The sequence below is a fragment of the Molothrus aeneus genome, chromosome 5 (genome assembly GCF_037042795.1).
Source record: "Molothrus aeneus isolate 106 chromosome 5, BPBGC_Maene_1.0, whole genome shotgun sequence".
NCBI classification, from domain to species: domain Eukaryota; kingdom Metazoa; phylum Chordata; class Aves; order Passeriformes; family Icteridae; genus Molothrus; species Molothrus aeneus.
In genome coordinates this window covers 6,618,684-6,638,576 of record NC_089650.1, presented here as the reverse complement: position 1 = coordinate 6,638,576, position 19,893 = coordinate 6,618,684, and the positions used below count along the sequence as shown (strand labels likewise).

The 19,893-nt window shown below is 46.9% G+C and overlaps 2 protein-coding genes across 10 annotated transcripts in view; one reads left to right on the top strand and one right to left on the bottom strand.

Moving 5' to 3' along the window:
• Positions 1-231: 231 nt before the first annotated feature.
• On the top strand, positions 232-19,761 carry DDX11 (DEAD/H-box helicase 11). Of its 6 annotated transcripts, XR_010783667.1 has the most exons (27): positions 235-377; positions 469-693; positions 1,153-1,239; positions 2,648-2,805; positions 3,905-3,953; positions 4,485-4,592; positions 5,126-5,213; positions 6,102-6,304; positions 6,863-7,015; positions 7,118-7,164; positions 7,956-8,035; positions 8,805-8,849; positions 8,974-9,041; positions 9,438-9,476; positions 9,945-10,068; positions 10,590-10,727; positions 11,198-11,310; positions 11,635-11,707; positions 12,069-12,172; positions 12,710-12,859; positions 14,769-14,837; positions 15,008-15,108; positions 15,503-15,587; positions 16,164-16,239; positions 16,373-16,527; positions 16,644-16,729; positions 19,316-19,761. XR_010783667.1 is itself a non-coding variant. In XM_066549525.1 (26 exons), the coding sequence occupies exons 1-26, from the start codon at positions 312-314 to the stop codon at positions 16,671-16,673; spliced, it is 2,631 nt and encodes an 876-aa protein (XP_066405622.1). In that variant the 5' UTR covers positions 232-311; the 3' UTR covers positions 16,674-16,985. The 6 variants fall into 6 exon arrangements, 4 of the variants coding, with proteins under 4 accessions (XP_066405622.1, XP_066405621.1, XP_066405620.1 ...); XM_066549525.1 differs by lacking the exon at positions 19,316-19,761 and having other exon boundaries at positions 232-377; positions 10,593-10,727; positions 16,644-16,985; XM_066549524.1 differs by lacking the exon at positions 19,316-19,761 and having other exon boundaries at positions 232-377; positions 16,644-16,985.
• The window catches only part of WASHC1 (WASH complex subunit 1), a 57,542-nt gene continuing 54,570 nt past the window's right edge, over positions 16,922-19,893 (bottom strand). For all 4 annotated transcript variants that reach the window (XM_066549526.1, XM_066549530.1, XM_066549528.1 and 1 more), the window contains exons 8-11: positions 19,650-19,814; positions 19,282-19,440; positions 18,647-18,715; positions 16,922-18,084 (exon numbers count right to left, since the gene is read on the bottom strand). In XM_066549526.1, the coding sequence (XP_066405623.1) occupies positions 17,933-18,084; positions 18,647-18,715; positions 19,282-19,440; positions 19,650-19,814 (545 nt within the window). In that variant the 3' untranslated portion in view covers positions 16,922-17,932. The remainder of the gene's footprint in view (positions 18,085-18,646; positions 18,716-19,281; positions 19,441-19,649; positions 19,815-19,893) is intronic.

The following is a 19,893-nucleotide window of genomic DNA, read 5'->3' as shown; positions in this document are numbered from 1 at the left end:
CATAAAATACGCATTTTTCACTCATCCTAAATAAAACTTTTTTTTTCTTTTTTTTTTTTTTCCTCTGAAATGTAATTTTCTGCTCGTGCGCGACGGGAGGGGACGGGGAAGGGGATGACAGCTCGGGAAGGGAGCTCTGTGCATAGAGAGCAGCGCGGGGCGCTCCTTCCGCCGCGTCACGGGAAGGGGCGGCCGCGGCCGCGGCGCTCGGTTCGAAGCGCGGCGGGATGGAGAGCGGGGCGGCGGCAGCGGGCCCAGTGCCGGGCCGGTTCCCGTTCCCCTACACTCCGTACCGCATCCAGGAGCAGTTCATGGAGGCGCTGTACGGCGCGCTGGAGGCCGGCCGGGTTGGCATCTTCGAGAGCCCCACGGGCACGGTGAGGCGGCGGGGGCCGAGCCGCGGCTGCGGCCGGGCGGGGCCGCGGCGGTGGCGGCAGCGCTCCTCACCTTGCCGGCTCTCCGTGACAGGGAAAATCGCTGAGCCTCATCTGCGGGGCCCTGGCGTGGCTCCGGGACTGGGAGGAGAAGCGGCGGCAGGAGGAGGAGCAGCTGCTGGCGCTCGGGGCCGGCGGGCAGGACGGGCTGAGCCCGCAGCAGGCGCGGCCGGGGAGTGCGGACACGGCCGGGCAGCCGGACTGGGTCACGGCCTTCGTGCAGAGGAAAGAGGAGCGGGACATGGTGGACAGGCTGAAGGTGGGGATGCGCTCGTGTGTAGAGGATGGATGAAATAACGAGGGCTGATCTCGCATAGACACAGCGTGGCTGGGGCTGGAAGGGACCCTGGGGGTCGCCTAGCACGGCCTCTCCCTAGAGCGCGGTACCCAGTGTCCAGGAGGCTGTTTAGCATCTCCTGAGAGGGGAACTCCAGCACCTCTCTGGGCAAACTGTTCCCGTATCCTGGATAGTGAGTGGAGAAGACGTCAGGCAAATTTGGTGGTGGTGTGCCTGCAGGTTACCCAAGACAGGAAACTATTGCTTTGTATTGCTTTGAGCAGAGTAACACTCTGTAGGCGAGCACGCAGAGAGAACAGAACCCTGTCCCAGAAATTTTGTTTCCCTTACTCGTTTTTCTATGCCCAGAGCCTAAGTAGTGATACCAAGGGTTGAGGACTAAATCCACGTAATCCTGCCTACACTCCCCCATTTTTGTAGGAAGAGCAGATCAGAAGGAAAAAGCGAGAAGATCATCTTGAGAAAATTCGGCAAAACGTGCAGTTAAAATACGCAGCAAAGAGGAAGGTGAGTTATTCCACAGAGATCAAAACTTTCTGTTTTGGTTACCTTCAGTGTTGTTCATATTTGCTTATGTGTGACTTCACACTGAGTTTTCCAACCCACCTGTTTGAGGACCTCTTTGTATGAGGTTTCTGAAATTGGTCATCCGAAATTATTTGTTAAATTTTAAAAGTACAGATGTGAAAAACAATTTGTGCATCAATGATTTTCTGTGACAATTTTTGTGTGTGGGCAGAAATGATGTGTGTTCTGATTGCCTTCTGGCTTTCTGCTTCTCTTTAAAAAGCTTTAATACTCAGAGGCTTTTTTTGGAAAGATCTCCGTTTTATGAAAATATGTGAAACAGTCTGTATTTCTGGAACAAAAATGGTATTAAAGTTCACAGATACATATTTCCTCTCATTTAGGTGCATGAACTGGCCTCAGTGCTCTTGATGGTTTTTGATTATATGAATTATACTTCCCAGAAATACTCAGTTCAGGTCCCCAGATAGATTTATTAGGCTGCCAGGCTATTGATTTCTAGTGTGCTCTATCTCAAATACTGTGTAATGTTTTGGTCAACTCCTGTCAAAAGGATATGACAGAAATAGTAGAGAATGGCAAATAAAAACCAAATGGAACAAAGAACTTGTCTCTTAAAAGAGACTGAAGAGCATGTGAAATGAGAAGCATGATGAAAAGCAAGAAAGCAACTGAGGGAAATATGATGGAGATTTAGAAAAGCGACTGATTCTTCTTTTCTAAGTTAGTGCTTACTGAATGCATATTCTTGTATATTGTATATTCCATGGTATTCATTGTATTTTCCATGGTTATAAAATGCTCATTAACATTGGAAGATACTGTTTTGAGATGGAAAAAAATGAACTTTTCTTTTTTGTGACACAGAAGTTAATCAGAAAACTGTTCTTCAACAGTTCAACTGAATTTTTGTAGAGAGGTAGACTTGTGTTAGAGTAACAGTCATACAACTGGAGAAAAATCAGGAAGAGAAATCTTGTTCTAAACCAGATGCTGAGCTGATTCTAGCTTTGAGTTAAATGTGCACAGAGTGTTTGATTATGCCTTTACATGTTTGTTTGTTCAGACTTATTTACACACCATTTTCTCTCAGGCAGACATCTTTTTTGGGCCACTTTAAGCAGCTAATACTGGATTACATGAACATTTCATTGAGGGTATATTAGTTCAGCAGGCCTTTTGCAGAGAAGGTCCTTTATGTTTCTTCTTCATAACCATCTGTGTGGGCAGGTCTTTGGTTTTGGTAACAGCTGATTTCTGTAAGGCTGAACAGCTTCAGCCTTCTGTGAGAGACCTGTGCTGTCTTCTGACCTGTTCATGCCATAAAGCAACCCCTGTGCCATTCTTTTTTTATATGGGAAATGCTGTGCCTTTGTATTCCTTCCAGAGATGTGAGGATGATGAGGCAAAGCGCCTTCTTCAGCTCAGCAAGGAGGCTCTTTCACAGGGAGCTGGAGAGGATGCTCTAGACCAGCTGGATCACAATGAGGAGGAGCTGATTCTTGCTGAATATGAGAGTGATGATGAAAAGAAAGTGGTATCTGGGTAAGGACGGGGACTGAGGCGATTCCATGCTAAGGAAACATTTTCCATCTAATTTTTGTCTTGCCCTGATTAAAGAGGTTGTGCAGATTTTATTAAAAAGTGTTTCTCACCTTTTCAAACAGTGTAAGGTGGTGGTTCTTCTGGGGTTTTATTTAATTGGTTGTCTCGGGGGGATTTTAGTTTGGTTTGTTTTGGCTTTTATAAACTTTTGTTAGACCGATCTGAGTGACCTGAAGTGCTTTCTGAGAAAGTGCATCTTAAAATGTGTAGCAGTGTCCTGCCTTTATCCATGCCCAGCTTCCCAAAGAGTGCCTCTGGATGCTGGGTGAATGACTTGAGATCAAGTTCCTTGCATTAGAAAAGCAGAATGGAACTCAGGACACCAGAGTCAGCTGTCAGTTCTGCAGATTAGCACTGGCATATTTTGATACTCTAAAGGCAGAGATGTTCACATTTCTTTAAGACAGAGCTTTGGTATGAAAATCCCATGCACACTTTTCTCTCCCATGCATTTGCCTTATGCAGAAAGCCAGAAGCCATACTTCAGCACAAAAAATCAAACACATTTAAATTACAAATTTACTAATTCATGTTTAGACATTTCCTTCTACCTTAAAATTGAAGAATGCTTAACTACTTTTTTTATATGTAAGTAGTTTATCAAACATTGAACTTCTGTTGCCTTTGAGGAGCTCAATGGCAGCTGAATGCTTTCCTGAAGCCCTTCTTTATGCAATATCTGGAGGGTGGTAAATTGCTTCTAATGGGAAAGCTTTACAAAAATAAATAAATAAGGTCACCAAATAATAGTACAGCACTGATTAGCTTATGCCTGAGGCTTAGAGGCTCCTCAATCAAAAGGAAGAAAAAATTCTTGAACTTGGAAAAAAGGCACAGCCCAGGAGAGATTTTTCCTTTAAAGAGAACCCTGTTCTTAAAAAGTTAAATTTTCTTTTACCACCTGAGATGAGTTCTGAGGCTCTTTTTGAGATGACTTAATCATCTCTCTTGAGACCTCACTCCTGTGGTGGAGCATCATTTGATTCTTACTGTCAGTGGTCTGCTGAAAGGAAACTGTTTAAGGTTTCTCTTTTCTTAGGCTGGAAGAAGATGATGATGATGATTTGGAAGAGGAGCATGTTACTAAGGTGAGAGGAGGAAATTAAATAGTGCCACTTCATAGAATAGTGTAGGAGTGAGCAGAATGATGGCTTCCTTGCACCTTTCCAACAGTCAGGCAGTACAGAAGGATTTAGGAGCTAGCTTCCAAAAGCTGCCAGGTCTGTTGATAAAGATAGCTAGTTCTGCTGTGCTCATCTCCTTCTGGACTACACTGCCTGCCTAAGCAGCTTGCTGTGCTTGTTTTTGCTGTGGCTCGCTGTAAAAGAACACAGCAATAAATAGTGTTTTATTACTCTCCCATGGTGAGTCCCTGTTTTATAGAGACCTTGGAAAATTAATTGGCAACAAAAGCAAATGCAGAGGAGAAAACAAAGATGGGGCTTTTGGCCTCAGCAGTTTTAAGATGACACTCAAACATGTGCCTTCCCTTGTGCTTTTGAAGGCTTGAGCAAGGTGAACTTTGCTGAAGTGCTTGGCTGCTTCCTTGTAGGATTGGTCATAGGTAGGGAATGGCTTCCATATTCTTCTTGTCTTCCCTTTGTTGTTCCTCACTGCAGATCTACTACTGCAGCCGCACTCACTCCCAGCTGTCCCAGTTTGTGCATGAGGTGCAGAAAAGTCCTTTTGGCAAAGACACACGTCTGGTCTCCTTGGGATCCAGGCAGGTACGTGCTGCTGTTCTCAGGGACCCAGAACACACTGCCAGGAGCTGTGTGGATCTGGTGCCACAGAAGTCACCTTGGGGACAGCTGAGTCTCCTGTTGAAAAACCAAGGCAGCCATGGGTTGCAACACAGATCTGTGTGGTGTACATCTTTCTGTGAACTCTGTTTTGGTCATTTACCCTTTGATGTAAATACAAGAATATGTTTTACCTTTGCTAATATGGAGTATTACAGATGTCTGAGTCACTGAGAAGGTGCTCCTCTTAGTAAACTAGTACTTCTGGCAGCATTTTTCAGAAGCTGTTGTGTAGCAGTGAGCCCTCTTTTTCTCATTTTTTCCTCCTAAGTTTCTGTGAGTTTTGAGCATGTTTATAGCAGTTAGTATGTATAATGTCTAACTGGTAGACTTTTCATTTTTGGAGTCTGGCCTGAGATTGCTTTAAAGAAAATCATTTGTTTTACAGCAGGGAGTGCATATGGGGGCACTCAGCTGTGAATTGACTCCCTTCCTCTTCCTCTGTTTGCACGTGCCAGAATCTCTGTGTGAACGAGGAGGTGCGACGCCTGGGTGCTCTCCAGCTCATCAATGACCGCTGCATGGAGATGCAGAAGAACAAACATGGTAAGAATGCTCCTGTCACCATCATATTTTCTGAAAAATCCTTTCACCAGGATTTCTTCTCCTGGGAAGCTGAGAAGCCTCAGAGAAAAAGGAAAATAATAATTATCTGATTCGCTTCTCCTGTGTTTTGCTGCTTTGGGAAGTGGTTTGGACATTGTTTACCAACTGGTCATTGTTTCATTGGTTCCATTTGAATTGTTTTAACTTAATGACCAATCACAGCCAGCTGTGTCGAGGCTCTGGAGAGAGTCACAAATTTTTCAGTAGTATCTTGTTAAGCCTTTTGTAAGTATCCATTCTCTATTGTTTAGTATAGTTTAGTATGCCATTCTTTAATATAATATAGTAACATAAAATAATAAATTAGCCTTCTAAGAACATGGAGTCAGATTCATCATTCCTCCCCACAATGGGGGACCCCAGAAATACCACATGCTCCCACAGCCTGGGGAAGCAATTCCTAATAAAGGTGTCATGAGAGGGTGGAGGCAGTGGGTGCTGCCAGTCAGTTCTAGCAAGAGTGGTACAAGCTTGAAAATGACAGGTTGGAAAAACAGGAATCCTTGGTGCTTTTCTTGATCTCCAGGCTATGCTGAGATCAGGATAAATCTTCTGAGTGTCTCAAGCTGGTCAGGACTTCTGCACAGAAGGATACTTGTGTTTAACTCAATGTTAGAAATGTTGGAAGATGTCACATGCTAAATCTAACTGGCAAGAGTAGTGTCCACTATGGAGATGGAAATGTTACTGCTGAATAATTTAAAAATAGGTGATAGGTCAGGAATACACAGGACAAAGCTTGCTTTGAAATCCATGATTTTCTGCAAAATGGTTATTTTAGGCCGTTGTGTGTGTTGCTCATAGCTTTCTTTTGATTTCTGCTGTTAGAAAAGAAGAGCAATGAGGAGAATGAGGGGAAGAAGAGACGTGTGAGTCGCACCGTGTGCCCATTTTATTCCTTTGAGCAAATGCAGTTTCTCCGTGATGAAGTTCTGGTGGAAGTGAAGGATATTGAGCAGTTGGTGTCCTTAGGAAGGGAGACCAAAGCCTGCCCATATTATGGGAGTCGATTTGCTATCCCTGATGCTCAGGTAAGGCTTAAGTTTTAGTGGCATTAATGCCAGATGCTCTATGAATGAACTGATGGCCTGCTCCTTCTAGTACTGTCACTTAGACTGGGGAGTCTGTAAACAGGCTGTGTTTCTGTCAGCTCTAGTTTTGCTCAGAAAGCAAAGGAAAATGAGAATTCCCATCAGAAGTTCATAAGGATGCTGTATGTCTCAGCATTTTGAAATACTTGAGCAGTTCAGCAAGTGTGAAGCAATACTGACATACAGGTGAACTCTTAGCTCTTACACCACTCTTCTTCCTTGCTGGGTTCTCTCTGAAGGGTTTCAGTGCCCCAAAGGAGATTTAAAAGGTAACCTAAACCCATATGCAATTGTAGCATAATCATTTCAGCTGACATCCCAGTGCCCCTCTCAAGCATGTGCTCCTGGTTTTGTTCTTACTTTTCCCCTAATAAGAGTAAGTCACTTGGCTGAATTCTTCATGGCCCTCTGATAAGGGCTGTTAATGAGTGGTTGTAGAATGCCCTGAGTTTGTAAGGATGAGAGCTGGAATCAGGGCAGTGTGTGCCTCTCCTGTAGCTGGTGGTGCTGCCCTATCAGATGCTTCTGCATGAGCCTACCAGGAAGGCGGCTGGGATCAAGCTGAAGGACCAGGTTGTGATCATTGACGAGGCCCACAACCTCATCGACACCATCACCTGCATCCATAGCGCTGAGGTCAGCGGCTCTCAGGTGAGTGACAGCCTGGCCTGCTAAAGGGGAGGGAGGTTTGCTTCCAGCAGTGCTCCTTCTTCTCTCCTTTATAACAACAGCTTCTGCTTTCTGTTTGTGCAGCTGTGCTGTGCCCACTCCCAGCTGTCGCAGTACATGGAGCGATACAGGTGAGGATCTTGGGGAAAAACAGCTCAGCACAGGCAAGGTCTGTGGATGCCTTGGCTTGCCCCATGGCTGCAGGGTCTTTATTGCTTTTCCCCAGTGGAAAGTTACTGCATTAAGAGTTCTGCAGATGAAAAGACACTTGCTTTATTATCTCTGTCTAGAATTCATCTAAGTCAGACTCCTGGGGCTGGTATTAAGCAGCAAGAAGGGGATACCCTGAGGATTATACAGTGTATACCCTGTATACACTTACACACTCAGTTCCTTTCCCAATATCTCCCTCTAATCACTTCTACTTTGTGATGCAGAGTTTCAAAAGACTCAGTCTTTCATGTCTCTCCCTTAGTCTTCCATTGTGCTGACTGGCATGATGGTAGAAGCAGAAAGCTCTGAGGAGGAGGCGGAAGCTGTATGTGGGTTTTGGCTCTGCACCTTGCCATCCCTGCAGTGGCTGATTGTTGTGTTCAATGATAATAACTCTGAATGTTTGGAGCATTATTGCAACAGGGTCTTGAGGCATCACTGCCATTGTAACAAACCAGCTATAATTAATATGCAAGGAGAGGTGCAATGGTAGGAACAGTGGGGGAGAGCATGGATAAATGCTTTGGGATGACCTTGGGCAGGATATCCAGATGGCTCTGCCCTGTCACAGAGAGAGTGAACTTGGAAGAAATCTTAGTTCCTGACTCTCCAAAATGAAGAAGAGTTCATGTACTTGTTTCTGCAGCTCATCTGCTTTGGTTAGTCCCTGAAGAGGTTTTGGGGCCTAAACATGTCTCATGCTTCATAGGAAACGTTTGAAGGCAAAGAACTTGATGTACATTAAGCAGATCCTGTATTTACTGGAGCAGTTTGTGGCTATGCTGGGAGGTAAGCAAACCTTTTGTGTCTCCAGGGATAATGATAAACTCTGAGCTAGTTAGTACTTTCTCAGGACACTGTCTCCCTTCTTCCTCTGCAGGGAAGTGTTGCTTATGTATAGGTTCAGATGCCAGTAGTTTTATTTTGCAGGCTGGTTTGTACTTGGGGAAGTTGACTGATGTATATTGGAACCCTTTACTTAGTTTCACTAACTTAGGAGCAGCAGATGACGTAAGTTGGTAGAGGCAGTTTCCTTTTCTGTGTAGTTTTGAGATCCAGTTGAAATGAGGATGATGTAAAATGCTAAGTGAGGAATACAGCAGATGTATAAAATGTGTAACAGTGTAGCACAAGAACTGCATGAAATAAATCTCCAGGTCGTCTGGTAGCAAGGCCTCTGTGTGTCAGCATGCATCTGCAGAATGAATCTTTCTTGAGTGGTGCCTTTCCTTTGTGAGAAAATATTTTGCTTTGATTTTACGTCCACAGGAATTTGCAGGGCTTGCTCCTTTGCTCCAATGATCTGTTTCCTAGATCTTAGGAATGTAGGTGGTATTCCTTAGGATGCAGTAGCACTCTTGTTCTACAGTGTAGGGCTACTCTAGGGCAAATTAAAACTGAGTGAGAGCTGGTGTTCAGTCTGCATAGACACATTTTGCAGATGTGTAGTTACTTCTTGGGTTTCTTGTGCACTGTACCCATCAAGGTCAGTCTTTAGTTTCCTGCTTAATTTTGAGATAGATTCAAGCCTGCCTTGAATTGGTTTCATGCCTTACAGGTAATGTGAACCAGAATCCTGGAAGCCAGGCAGTTTCCCAAACAGGTAAGACAGGAGTGAACTCCTGGGGTATGGAGCTATCAGTCAGGGACATGGATGTGGGCAGTAAGGGGTGCAGGCCCAGCAGCAGCCAATAATTTCTTTTCCCCTTCTCTCTCTTTTCTATCAGGGACAGTACTAAAATCCATCAATGACTTTCTATTTCAGAGCCAGATTGACAATATCAACCTCTTCAAGGTAATGCAAACGTGGCACAGGTGGTGGTGACTTGTTTGAGATTATTGTGTGAAAACTGGAAGTAGAGCCAAAGCCCATGCTTTCTAACTGTCTGTAAGGCAAAGCTACACTGTAAGGGCTGTCATGCAGAAATTTTGCTACTCCAGTAACCTAACTCTCCCCCTTGAACCTCCAGACACAGCACCTCAACACTGTGTGTTTCCACTCTGGGATGCCGTTGTAACAAACATTTCTCACATTGTAATAAACTCTTCTCTGGCTGGTGGTGCCCACAAAGGGCTGTGCAGCTCTCCCCCAAAGCACAGCAAGTGACAGCCTTGCTGGGCAGGGATCAAGGGCAGCAGGATGCAGAAGGCGTGCTGAATGCCATTTCATTTTCCTGTCCTCCTCCAACAGGTTCAGCGCTACTGTGAGAAGAGCCTTATCAGCAGGAAGGTACTTGCCCTGGGGTTTCATGGTCAGCAGTGCTCCAATGCTGTTTCACACCTGCACTTTGAGATGGAACATGCAGCAGCTGGGTGGGAGCTTGTCTTCTCCATCCTGTTCTGCAAACAAACTGGTTCCTATAAAAAATACTATATGGACAGGGTAACTCTTGCTTATCCAGAAAAGAAAAATACAATGTGCTTTGCCACAGTATTCCAGTGGGTGCCAATTCTGTGCTGCTTGGCCTCAAATTTGCCAGCCAGGTAGGCTGCCTTGCAGTGGAAGAACAGACATTAGAAACTTGTTTTTCTTTTGATTCGGTGGGTGTAGGAAAGTAATGGGAGCTGATACATTCTGATTAGGCTGGTTTGTGAACACTTACTGAGGAACTTAATTTGTGGCAGGCCAGCAAACCTGTCTTATCCTCTCTGATTCCTGCTGTTGGTAGTCTTAGTATTTCTGGCTTTTGTTTGGCAGCTTTTTGGGTTTGTGGAGCGATATGGGGGCTCTGCCTCAGCTGTGAAGACCAACAAGGAGAACCAGAAGGTGGCTGGTTTGCAGGACTTTCTTCTGACCCTTCAGCAGGGATCTGATAAGGAGGGTGAGTTCAGGCATCCTCTCCTTGTGCATCTGTGGGCAGAGTGAGGATGTGGAACCCACATCTCTGCATGAGGAAAGGGAGGAGGCAGATGTGCAGAATGAGAGACTGAAGAAGGTGTCCTCCTGCATGGGTGTTTTTAACAGGTCTCATTAGCTGATGTACAACTGTACATTGGATTAGTGAGGTCCCTTTCAAGCTGAATGATGTAATTCCATGTTCACACCACATACACTCAAGCTTTGCACTTCTGTGACCTGCTGGCTCTGGGACCTGAGCTACTGTGTGTAGTAGCTCTGCTTAGTGGTGCCATCCACAAAAATCAGATTTTTTTTTTTTTTAATTTTTTTTTTTTATGAGACAGAATTTGGATTTTTCCCTTTAATGGGTATTTATTCTCTGCCTGCATATTGTATTCTCTGCCAGGTATTGTTTTCCTGTAGAGCATGTTTTGTGCTTAACCCCTGACTTTAGAAGTGTGGCCTAAGTTGCCTTGCCTGCCTCTCCTTTCTTTTTTGGGCCAGCAGGTACCCCCCAGAGCCCTCCCGTGGAGGCTGAGCACGACCAGCTCCGAACTGCCTCTCCACTGATGCAGATTGAAGGATTTCTCTCAGCCCTCACAAATGCAAACCAAGATGGCAGAGTCATTCTCAACAAGCAAGGTACTGGAAAGGGTGAGCTGGGGAGGGGTGGCATGAGTTACTCACAAGCAGGTTGTTTCACTGGCACTGAGGGAGGAGATATAAGAGTCTCTGGGGAACCTGGAACCTGCATTTGTGCCATCTGTGATGTAGGCTGGTAGGCTTGGTCTGTCTGAGGATGCTTATGATCCCAAGGGAATTTTTAACCAAGGGCATTGGGGCCAGGATTTGCAGAGGTCTGCTCCCACTTTGGATGTCAAGTTTTGTCTTGCAATTTACTGCACCTGTTGTACAGCTCCAGGGAGATTAGGAAGCAGAAGGTAACTTTCAGGTTGGCATTACCTGCTGCTGCCTCTGTCTGTGTTGAACAGCAAGTCTTTACTTTAAGAGGTGGGTACCTGCCAGAGTACCCAGGTCAGGAGGGAGAATCTCTCATATCCCTGAATTTGTGTCACAGCTTGCTCCTGAATGCTCTTCTCTCCTTTTCCCAGGCACAGTTGGTCAGAGCAGCCTCAAATTCCTCTTGCTGAATCCAGCTGTCCACTTTGCCAAGGTTGTGGAAGAATGCCGTGCTGTCATCATTGCTGGAGGCACCATGCAGCCGGTGAGGGAATGAGGATGCTGTGCTGGGCTCTCAGCAGGTCGGGGGTGCTGTCTGCAAGCCGGGGTGGGAAGAGAGCAGCCAGGCTGAGCCGGTGGTGGGTTGGAACTAGCACGGGGAGCAGAGGGAGGAGCTCGTGATCCATCCTGGCTCTGCAAGGCCGGGAATCCCACTGGGATCGTGCCACGGGAGCTTTGCAGAGCCGGTGCCGCTGTGTGCGGGCAGAGGGCGCTGCCGCTCCTTTGCTTGACCAGCAGTGCTGCTGCTGCTGGTGTAGAGGTTTTTGGGACACTGGTACTTCACTTGTCTTTGTTTTGTGGGTTTTAGGTGGCTGATTTCCGAGAGCAGCTGCTGTGCTGTGCTGGCGTGGACCCTGCCCGTATCGTGGAGTTCTCCTGTGGTGAGTGTGCAGTGCTGGCAGGGAGGGCTCAGCAGTGCAAGGGCTGCAGTTTGCCTTTAGCACTATTCTGTCAGCACTCAGAGCAGTGTGGCATCTTTCCTAAAAATCAGGGCAGCAAAGGGGTGCGAGTTCCCTTTCACTCTGAGCTTCCCCTGTGGTCTTGACTGGTATTAGCAGGCAGTGTGCCATGCCTTCCTCCCAGAGGCCGAGGGGATGGAAATTGGAGCAGCTGAGTGACTTAGGCACTTTGGCTTAGCCAAGCAAACATTTGCCTCTGTCACTAGAATGCAATTCAAGTTCTTCAGCTCATGGGGTTTGTGCCAACAGCAGTGATGTTGACTCTGCCTGTTTTTGTCCCCAGGACATGTGATTCCTCCAGAAAATATTTTACCCATCATCCTCTGCAGTGGTCCTTCCAACCAGCAGCTGGAGTTCACTTACCAGACCAGAGACCTGCCTCAGATGGTCAGTTTGCCCTTTGTTCCCTTCCTTGGGATCTCTTTTTTGCTTCACATGTTTATATTTCAGAGCAGGGTATACTGTGTGTTTAAGAGGGGGGCTGAGCAAAAGCCATGGCAAAGGAAATCCCAAACCACAGAAGCAGCTGCAGGTGTTTTGGCACATCTTCCTTCTTCCTGTGACAGGCCAGTGGGCACCCAAGGCTAGACACTAGGTCTGCACTGTCTCTGCACAATCTCAAGCAGATGTGCTAACCAGCTCTCAATATCTGTTCTAATAGGACAGTTTCCATCCAGAGGCAAACCTTCCTTTCCTGAACGACCACAGCTCCACAGCCAGAACAGAAACCCTAGGCTAGGGAAGAAGGCCAAGCAGTGAAGAGCTTTTTAGTGATACCCAGCTCCTCATGGGACTTCTCACAGACCTGGCATATTTCCCACATTTTTTTCCTCCCCTAAGTCATGTCATAAGGAAGGTGTGATCCTGGGATTGAGCAGAGAATTGGCTCCTGTCAGCTGCAATATGCTCTAATCTCTCTTGCAGATGGATGAGACAGGTCGAATCCTTTGCAACCTGTGCAATGTGATCCCGGGAGGTGTGGTGTGCTTCTTCCCCTCCTACGAGTACGAGAAGCAGGTGTACGGACACTGGGAGAAGACAGGGCTGCTCTCCCGCCTGGCAGCCAGGAAGAAGGTGATTGTGCAGCCAGGACAGTTGGGACTTCCCACGGAGGTGTCAAAACCCAAACAATCCCATATGCATTATGAACCTCTCTCTGAGTTGTTCCCATGCTCTATGCACAGAGCAGAATGGATGTTTATCCAGCTAATCCCTCCAGGAACGAATAAATTACACTTCCTGGGTGGCTGAGCACTGAGCTGCTATCTAAATGAGATTGATTGCAGCTATACATCCTTGAAGTGCACACTGTGTAATGGCCATGGGGGCAGACAGTCTTTGCTATCCATAGCAGGCTTGTTCTCTTGTGGCTAGGAGGGGCTGTTCAGGTTGAACTCCTGCAGGGAATTTGTTTTTCCCAGGCTCATCTGTGTGTCCCTTGAGCACAGACCAGCACAGCCAAGGGCTGGGCAGAGTGAGACAACAGTGCAGTTCATAAGACAAATGGCATTTTGCTATCTGCCGGAAGTAGAGATGAGAACTGGAAGACTAGCAGTGGTGACTCCTGTTGAAGGAGCAGTGAGAAACATTAAATAGGGAGATCACTGCAAATATGAAGTCTTTGCAATGACTTTAACAGGTATTTGAAAGCTGGGTATTGAAAGTCAGGCAGGTTGTGGTACAGGGATCTTGGATCATGTGCCAGGGGAAAGAAAAATTACATATACCCTGGCTGTGACTTGTGTGTACTGAAAGCTAAACAACTTACCACAGTCCCAGATATTTCACAGCCTTGGTGATTCTTGGCATTCTGGCACATGGGGCAGCCTGTAGGTTTTTGGGTGGAAGCACTGTGCTTCATTTTCTCTGTGTTTGTAGAGTTACCACTCTGAGTGCCTTTCAGCTGTGTTCTGTCAGGGTCCCAATGCTCTGCCTGGTTCCTCCAAGGTTTTGGGCCACAAACAGTTTGTTCCAAATTTCAACTCTGAATTGTTCTTGTTTTACTTCTGCAGTCTCCAGAAAATTGGATATGCATTAGCAAGGCAATTGGGTGTAAGTGCAGCAAGTGAGACTTTCAACTGCCCACACACAAGATCAAATCTTAGCAGGGGAAGGTTCAAGACTTTCCCGAGGTTGCTGTGGTGAGATCACAGTGAGATTATATACAAATCACACAGGGAAAGTTGATTTAAATCAGAAGCTTAAATAGCTACTTTTCAATAAGTGAGTTTTGGCTTATATTTGTAATTACCAGTTATTTTTCTACTGAAAGACTGATTTTGACTGTTAAAATTTTATATTACTTCTTGCTAACCAAAGGTAAACACATTCTGTAGGTTCTTTACTGTTGCAGAGAAGACAGATGTTGGACCTCTTGTTTACTAGGAAATCTACTTGTGTTTTAGGCCAAGGTACAGCACCTGTAAAATACAGCTTGATTAACTGCAGAGGTTATCAGTAACTAATTAGGTGTGCTAGAATAATATAAAGATATACTACTTTATTTATACTTTGCATGAAAAGCTAATTTATTCACTGGGCAAGGGGAGCCCCTGCTTGGAATTAATTGATGATTCAAATTGGTGGGTCCTGTCCCTATCCTCCAATATCTTGCAGCTGTAGAGTCCCCTGACCCCAGAGAGTCTTGATTCTTAGGTGCAAGAGGTGCACATTGCTTTTTTGCCTCTCAGCTCTTGGATGACTTGTAACTTCTTGCAGTATTGAACAAGTCTCCCAAAGCTGAAAGGGAATGTTGGAGGGGCAGGAGCAGCTGCTGCTCCCTTCAGAGCCCAGCAGAAAAGAGCCATAGTGCATTTTTAGGGTGGAGGAAAGGCACTGGTTAAGTTAGTTTTTCAGGCAATTTTCCCTTCCATGACCTCAGTTCCATGTGTTGTTTAATGGCATGGGGGTAAAATGACTTCCTTTCTCTAAACTGTTTGCTTCCTATTGCTGTGTTGCTGAACTGATGAACTGTGCCTGACAGATCTTTCAGGAGCCTAAGAAAGCCAACCAGGTGGAGCAGGTGCTAGTGGAATATGCCAAATGCATAAAGGTAAGCTGAGCAGGCAGTCTGGTGGAAGTGTGGCAGCCCAGCAGGTATGGGAATGCTGCAAAGGAGGGGACTTTTAACAAGGAAAGAAGGCTCTAGCCAAGGTGTGGGAGTGTTTCTGAAGCACAGAAATCTTCCCTGCTCTGATTTAAGTTGCTGTCCCTCTCCTGCAGCGCTGCAGCCAGACAGGAGGACAGATGACAGGAGCCCTGCTGCTTTCTGTAGTTGGAGGCAAAATGAGTGAAGGGATCAATTTCTCTGATGACCTGGGAAGGTAAGGTGACTTCTCCTTGGAAAGCCAGCTGTGGCTTCTGCTGTAGTGACTCCAAGCAGGATGGGCACATTAGTACTTGCATGGGGAATGTGTACTTAACTGATGCTTAAAGGAACAGGAGGGGTCTGCTGAGTGATGTAAAACCTGCCTGTCCAGGCCACTCTTCTGTGAATAATGCAGTTAGGCTTGCTGTGCTGGATAATCCCTTGTTCTGGCACCCTGAATCCCTCTGCAGCTCTGTTCAGCACATGCTTGTCAGACTGCTGTGCTTTATTGTTGCCTTTAGTTTGCAGGGCTGGCTGTCTTTCAGGGGTGCAGTGACCTCTAATTTATCAGTCTGTTGGCAAAGTGCCCTAGGATGAGACATTAAGAATAATGCAGTCCTCCCTTGCAGGTGTGTGATTATGGTGGGAATGCCTTACCCCAACATTAAATCTCCAGAACTCCAGGAAAAAATGACTTGGCTTGACAAAACAATGGTAGGAGCCACTTACACCTCTGTCTCTTTCAATTCTGCTTTATAGTACTAACTTCCCAGCACATGAGTCCCAGAGCTGCCTTCAGAGGTTTTATTTTCCTTTAGCTTGCCCTCATTTTCCAGACAGTGTGGTACTGAGGGCACAGTCTTCTCCAGGCTGCTCCTGGACAGGTGACCCTAAACACAGAGAAGTCTGGTGGAGGGAAATGCCACCAGGACTTGCTGGCAGCTCTGAGCTCCAAGGGGAGCAAGGACCCTTCAACCCAGAGGGGGTGGCAGGGTGGTAGAAGCTGCTTGCCAGGATTATTTGTCTCTTCTCATTGCTCACTGGAGGTGCTGTTCCTGGGGACAAGATTTCTGCCTTCAAGAGCACCTTGGGTTGGCTCTTTGTGAACGCTCAACACAGTTTTCTGCCTGCAGCCTTTCTTCTGTTCCTCCTTACTCTCCACTTGGGGTCTGCCCGGCTACCCGCTCACCCTGCAGGGGTAAAAGTATTTACACCTCACTTTGTCAGGAAGATTCCTCAATTTGATTTACATCTGCTTTGTGTTCAGACTTGCCTATTTCTTCTTTCCAGCCCAGAGCTGGTGGCCAGGCACCGAGCAGAGTGCTGATTGAAAACCTGTGCATGAAGGCAGTAAACCAGTCAATAGGTAAATCATCCTTTCTTGGACAGGCTGGGGGATACCAAATACACTGGAGGAGGAGGGCAGGAAAAAGGATGCATTACAGATGATGGGAACAAACAATTGAGTGGGCCATTCTTTGTTTTTATCCTCTGAACAGGCAGAGCCATTCGCCACCAGAAGGACTTTGCAAGCATCCTGCTCCTGGACCACAGGTACGCACGCCCTGCCGTCTTTAACAAACTGCCCCAGTGGATCAGGGAGAGGACCCAGGTGAAACCTGCCTTTGGATCAGCGTTTGCTGAGTTAAGAAAGGTCAGAACTCCTTGTATTTTGTGTCACTGTTCCCCATTGTCCTCATCTGGACCTTTTTAGAGCTTTCCCTTTAGAGTAAGGCCGAGGATAAACTGCCTGGTTTTGTGTGTTCCCAGTTCCATCGAGGCAAGTTGGATGCTTTGTGATGTGGAGCAGAGAACAGATGGTGTTCATCATTATGACTTATACCTCTGAAGACTAGGTAAAGTAACACAAGTTGCTGCTTTTCTGTGCCATGGACTTCATAAAATCTCTGCCTTCTGCGTCCTTTGTGGATATTTACTGTTCAGTATCTGAGTGCTATGATGGTGAGAGAGAGCCTTCAGCACCACAGGCAGGAGGGAAACTGGTTGTAGGACTGAGGCAGGTGAAGAGAGTAGCAGCAGGCACCTACTTGTTTACAGCTGTTAAGGTTTTATTTAAATTGATTAAATACTTTCAATAAAAACACTCAAGTATGGCGAGTATTATTTAAGTACACTTAAGTATGGGGAGTAATTATTTTGACTGAACACATATGATTTTTTCCCATCAACCACCAAGTGTAGGAGGCCTGACTGACCAATGCCATCATTGAGCTTTTCACAGGAATTTTAAACTAGCAGGCCACTAATTTATGTCATATTGGAATAACACAGAGTGGTAATGGAGCAGCTGTGGGTAACGTTTTTTCTCACCCTCTTTCTGCCTTGCTTCAAGCAGCCAATAGATTGAAGCATTTCATTCTTACAAGGGGAATAAAGATATGGCCACAATACAGAACTTCTCCTTTGATCATGTTTAAGCACAGGATTGCTTTGCTCTTTTTAACCCCTAAGCTTCTAAATTCAAAGTAACTTCTTAAATTTAACTTTCCTGGGGGTCTTTCCAGGGTTATGGGTCAGTGCTGGAGGGCAGCAATAACACCAGGGACAGCCACATAATCCCTCAGCTGTTCCCAGGTACCTCTGGCATCCTGAGCAAGTCTCATCTCAGAAGCCCTGTTTGCTTCTTTTCCAGTTTCAGCAGCTGGATGCCACCTCTCCAGGCTCTTCACAAGGAAGAAAGTACTTATGCCACAGAGCTGTTACCCACTCCCTGTATGTTAATTAGCCCCACAGGGAAAGAAACAGCTGCCTCTGAGAAACTTCCATTGCGAGTCACCTGCCCCTTGAGTAGGTCCAAACCCTGTGGTCTGCACAAGCTCTGCCTTCAGGGAGGGGAGCACCTGCTTCTAGCAGCTGGTGCCCTCCAGCCTGTGGCGCTGGGCTGTAAGGCTGGACAGCTGGGCTTTCCTTTTACACACTCTTAATTAATGACACTTCCCACTCTTACCAAAGTGAAGACAGTAAGGACCTGCTTCCTTCAACTTCGTGGAAATTTTTCAGGCAGCAACAGTTTCACACTAATACTCAACTGATCCCATCTATGACTCCCAGTCATCCTCATCCTCCTCACCCACGGGCTGCTGTGGGGGTGGGAGGGGTGGTATTGAGTCCGACATGCGAGCAAAGGCACCAGCAGGACTGCCAGGAGCATCCGTGTTCCCAGAGGCTCCTGGGCCTTTCCCTGAAATACCTGTGAGAGAAGGAAATCACCACTGAGTGACACCTGGGGACTAGAGACCAAAGAAATTCAGCAAAGGGGAGGGGGAAAGGCATGCTCTCACCACCCAGGTAACCAGAACAGCCAACATGTTTAATGCTGCCGTAGACTTATGCCAAGGTTCAACTGCAGCTCCCCCTGAGCAAGTCCCTGCTGTCATCTGCCCAGCACTGAGGTGTGACCTTTGATCTAAATGCCCCAGAAACCTCCCATGGCATCTCAAGTGCCCATACGGGCCCCTGGCAGTGGGCCAGCTGCCCAAGGACTGGATCAGAAAAGACACTGCTGTCCCTTCTGCACAAGCAGCTTTCAGGGTCCATCCTCTGAAACATACAAACTCCTCCAGTGCCTCCAGCTGGACTTGAGGTGGAGATTCCTCTGCTCATTCTCTGTAAAGACACTCCCAGCTATACTGTGGTACACTGCCCAGGAAAATCTCTGTTCCTGTTTCCAAGGCTGTGGCTGACACAACCTGGGTACCAGGGAGTGCTCTCTGTCTTTGCTAGGGGAAGGAGCCCACATTGCAGGACAGTACCTTTGCGCCTCAGCACCAGCTTGTTGAACAGGTCTGACATCAAATCTCCACCTTGTCCCGTAGCTCTCACTGAAACAGAGCAGAACAAGTCAGTGAAGAAAGATTAGTCTGAGTTAAGCACTATGGCAAAAGCATTTCCCTGCAATACTGCCTTCAGATTAAAGAAAAAACTCCAAACCTCTAATTTTGTATGACACCCCAAAACTACAGTCCATTTTCAGGTCAGGAAAACACTAGGCACAGCAGTGTTAATGGCATCTCCTGGGGAAAACCAAGAGTGGAATTCATTGAGGAATGAATTAAATGAATTCTATTGAGTGGAATTCACCTCAGCCAAGGTACTTAAACTGGTTCAGCCCTGTCCCCCAGGGTTTCCTTTGTGTGCCTGCTCCTGTGCATCACATGTGAAACTTCCCCACAAGCCCTGGGACAGATGCCCTTCGGGCTAGTGGGGTTTAGCAAGTTCACAGAGCTCTGGCTGAGTGGTGAACACCTGAGACTCCACCAGCCTGTGAGGAGACAACTCCTTTCTGCTCTGTGACTTCACTGTGCTCCTAACTTGCCTGCCTGCCCCCAGACCCAATGCTTCCCCAGCCTGGGCAATGAAAAGAAATTCTGCCAAAAAGTATCAGCACCTTGTTCTTGTTCCTTCTGCTTCTTTTTCTCCAGCTTCCTCTCCTTGACACTGCGAAGGTTGGCCTTCCCAATGCCCCCGGCCTGGCGGATGGACTCCAAGAGACTGGCACGCCCAGTGGAGGGGTTCACCACCTCCTTTGGGGCTCCTTGGACTGAAGCTGCAGGGACAGGAAGGACAGGCAGCAGACATGGGTCAGTGCGTCAGCTACAGGCCCAACCAAATTCCCATGGCAAGGGCTACTCCAAGACCTTGACAGCATCTCATCCCACTGCACCTCCTCCCCTGCTGGAAGGCTGGGAAGGCCCCCCCAAGGACACAGGTGAAGGGAAGGAGGCTGGTGCAGCTGTGGAGGAGCCCAGCCCTTACCTGCAGGCACTGTGCTGCTGCTCTCCTCACTCACTGCCTGAGCTGGTTCCAAGGGTGCCGTGGGCTGGGGCAGGGGCGGTGGAGGAGGCACCGGAGTTGGCACAACAGGAAGCGGTGGGGGAGGTGGAGGGGGAGGAGGTGGCAATAGTTTAGCATCTTGAAGATCTGAAATATTAAAAAAATTGTATCTGAAGAGTCCCAGTTTCAGCTCAGAGCTTCACACACCTCAGCAGCAACAGATCAG

Bases quoted from the DNA above. Each gene is read 5' to 3' on its own strand.
- DDX11 (XM_066549524.1), top strand. From the start codon at position 312: ATGGAGGCGCTGTACGGCGCGCTGGAGGCCGGCCGGGTTGGCATCTTC. The intron at 1,240-2,647 runs GTGAGTTATTCC...TATTCCTTCCAG, and splicing joins AATACGCAGCAAAGAGGAAG to AGATGTGAGGATGATGAGGC. The intron at 12,173-12,709 runs GTCAGTTTGCCC...TCTCTCTTGCAG, and splicing joins CCAGAGACCTGCCTCAGATG to ATGGATGAGACAGGTCGAAT.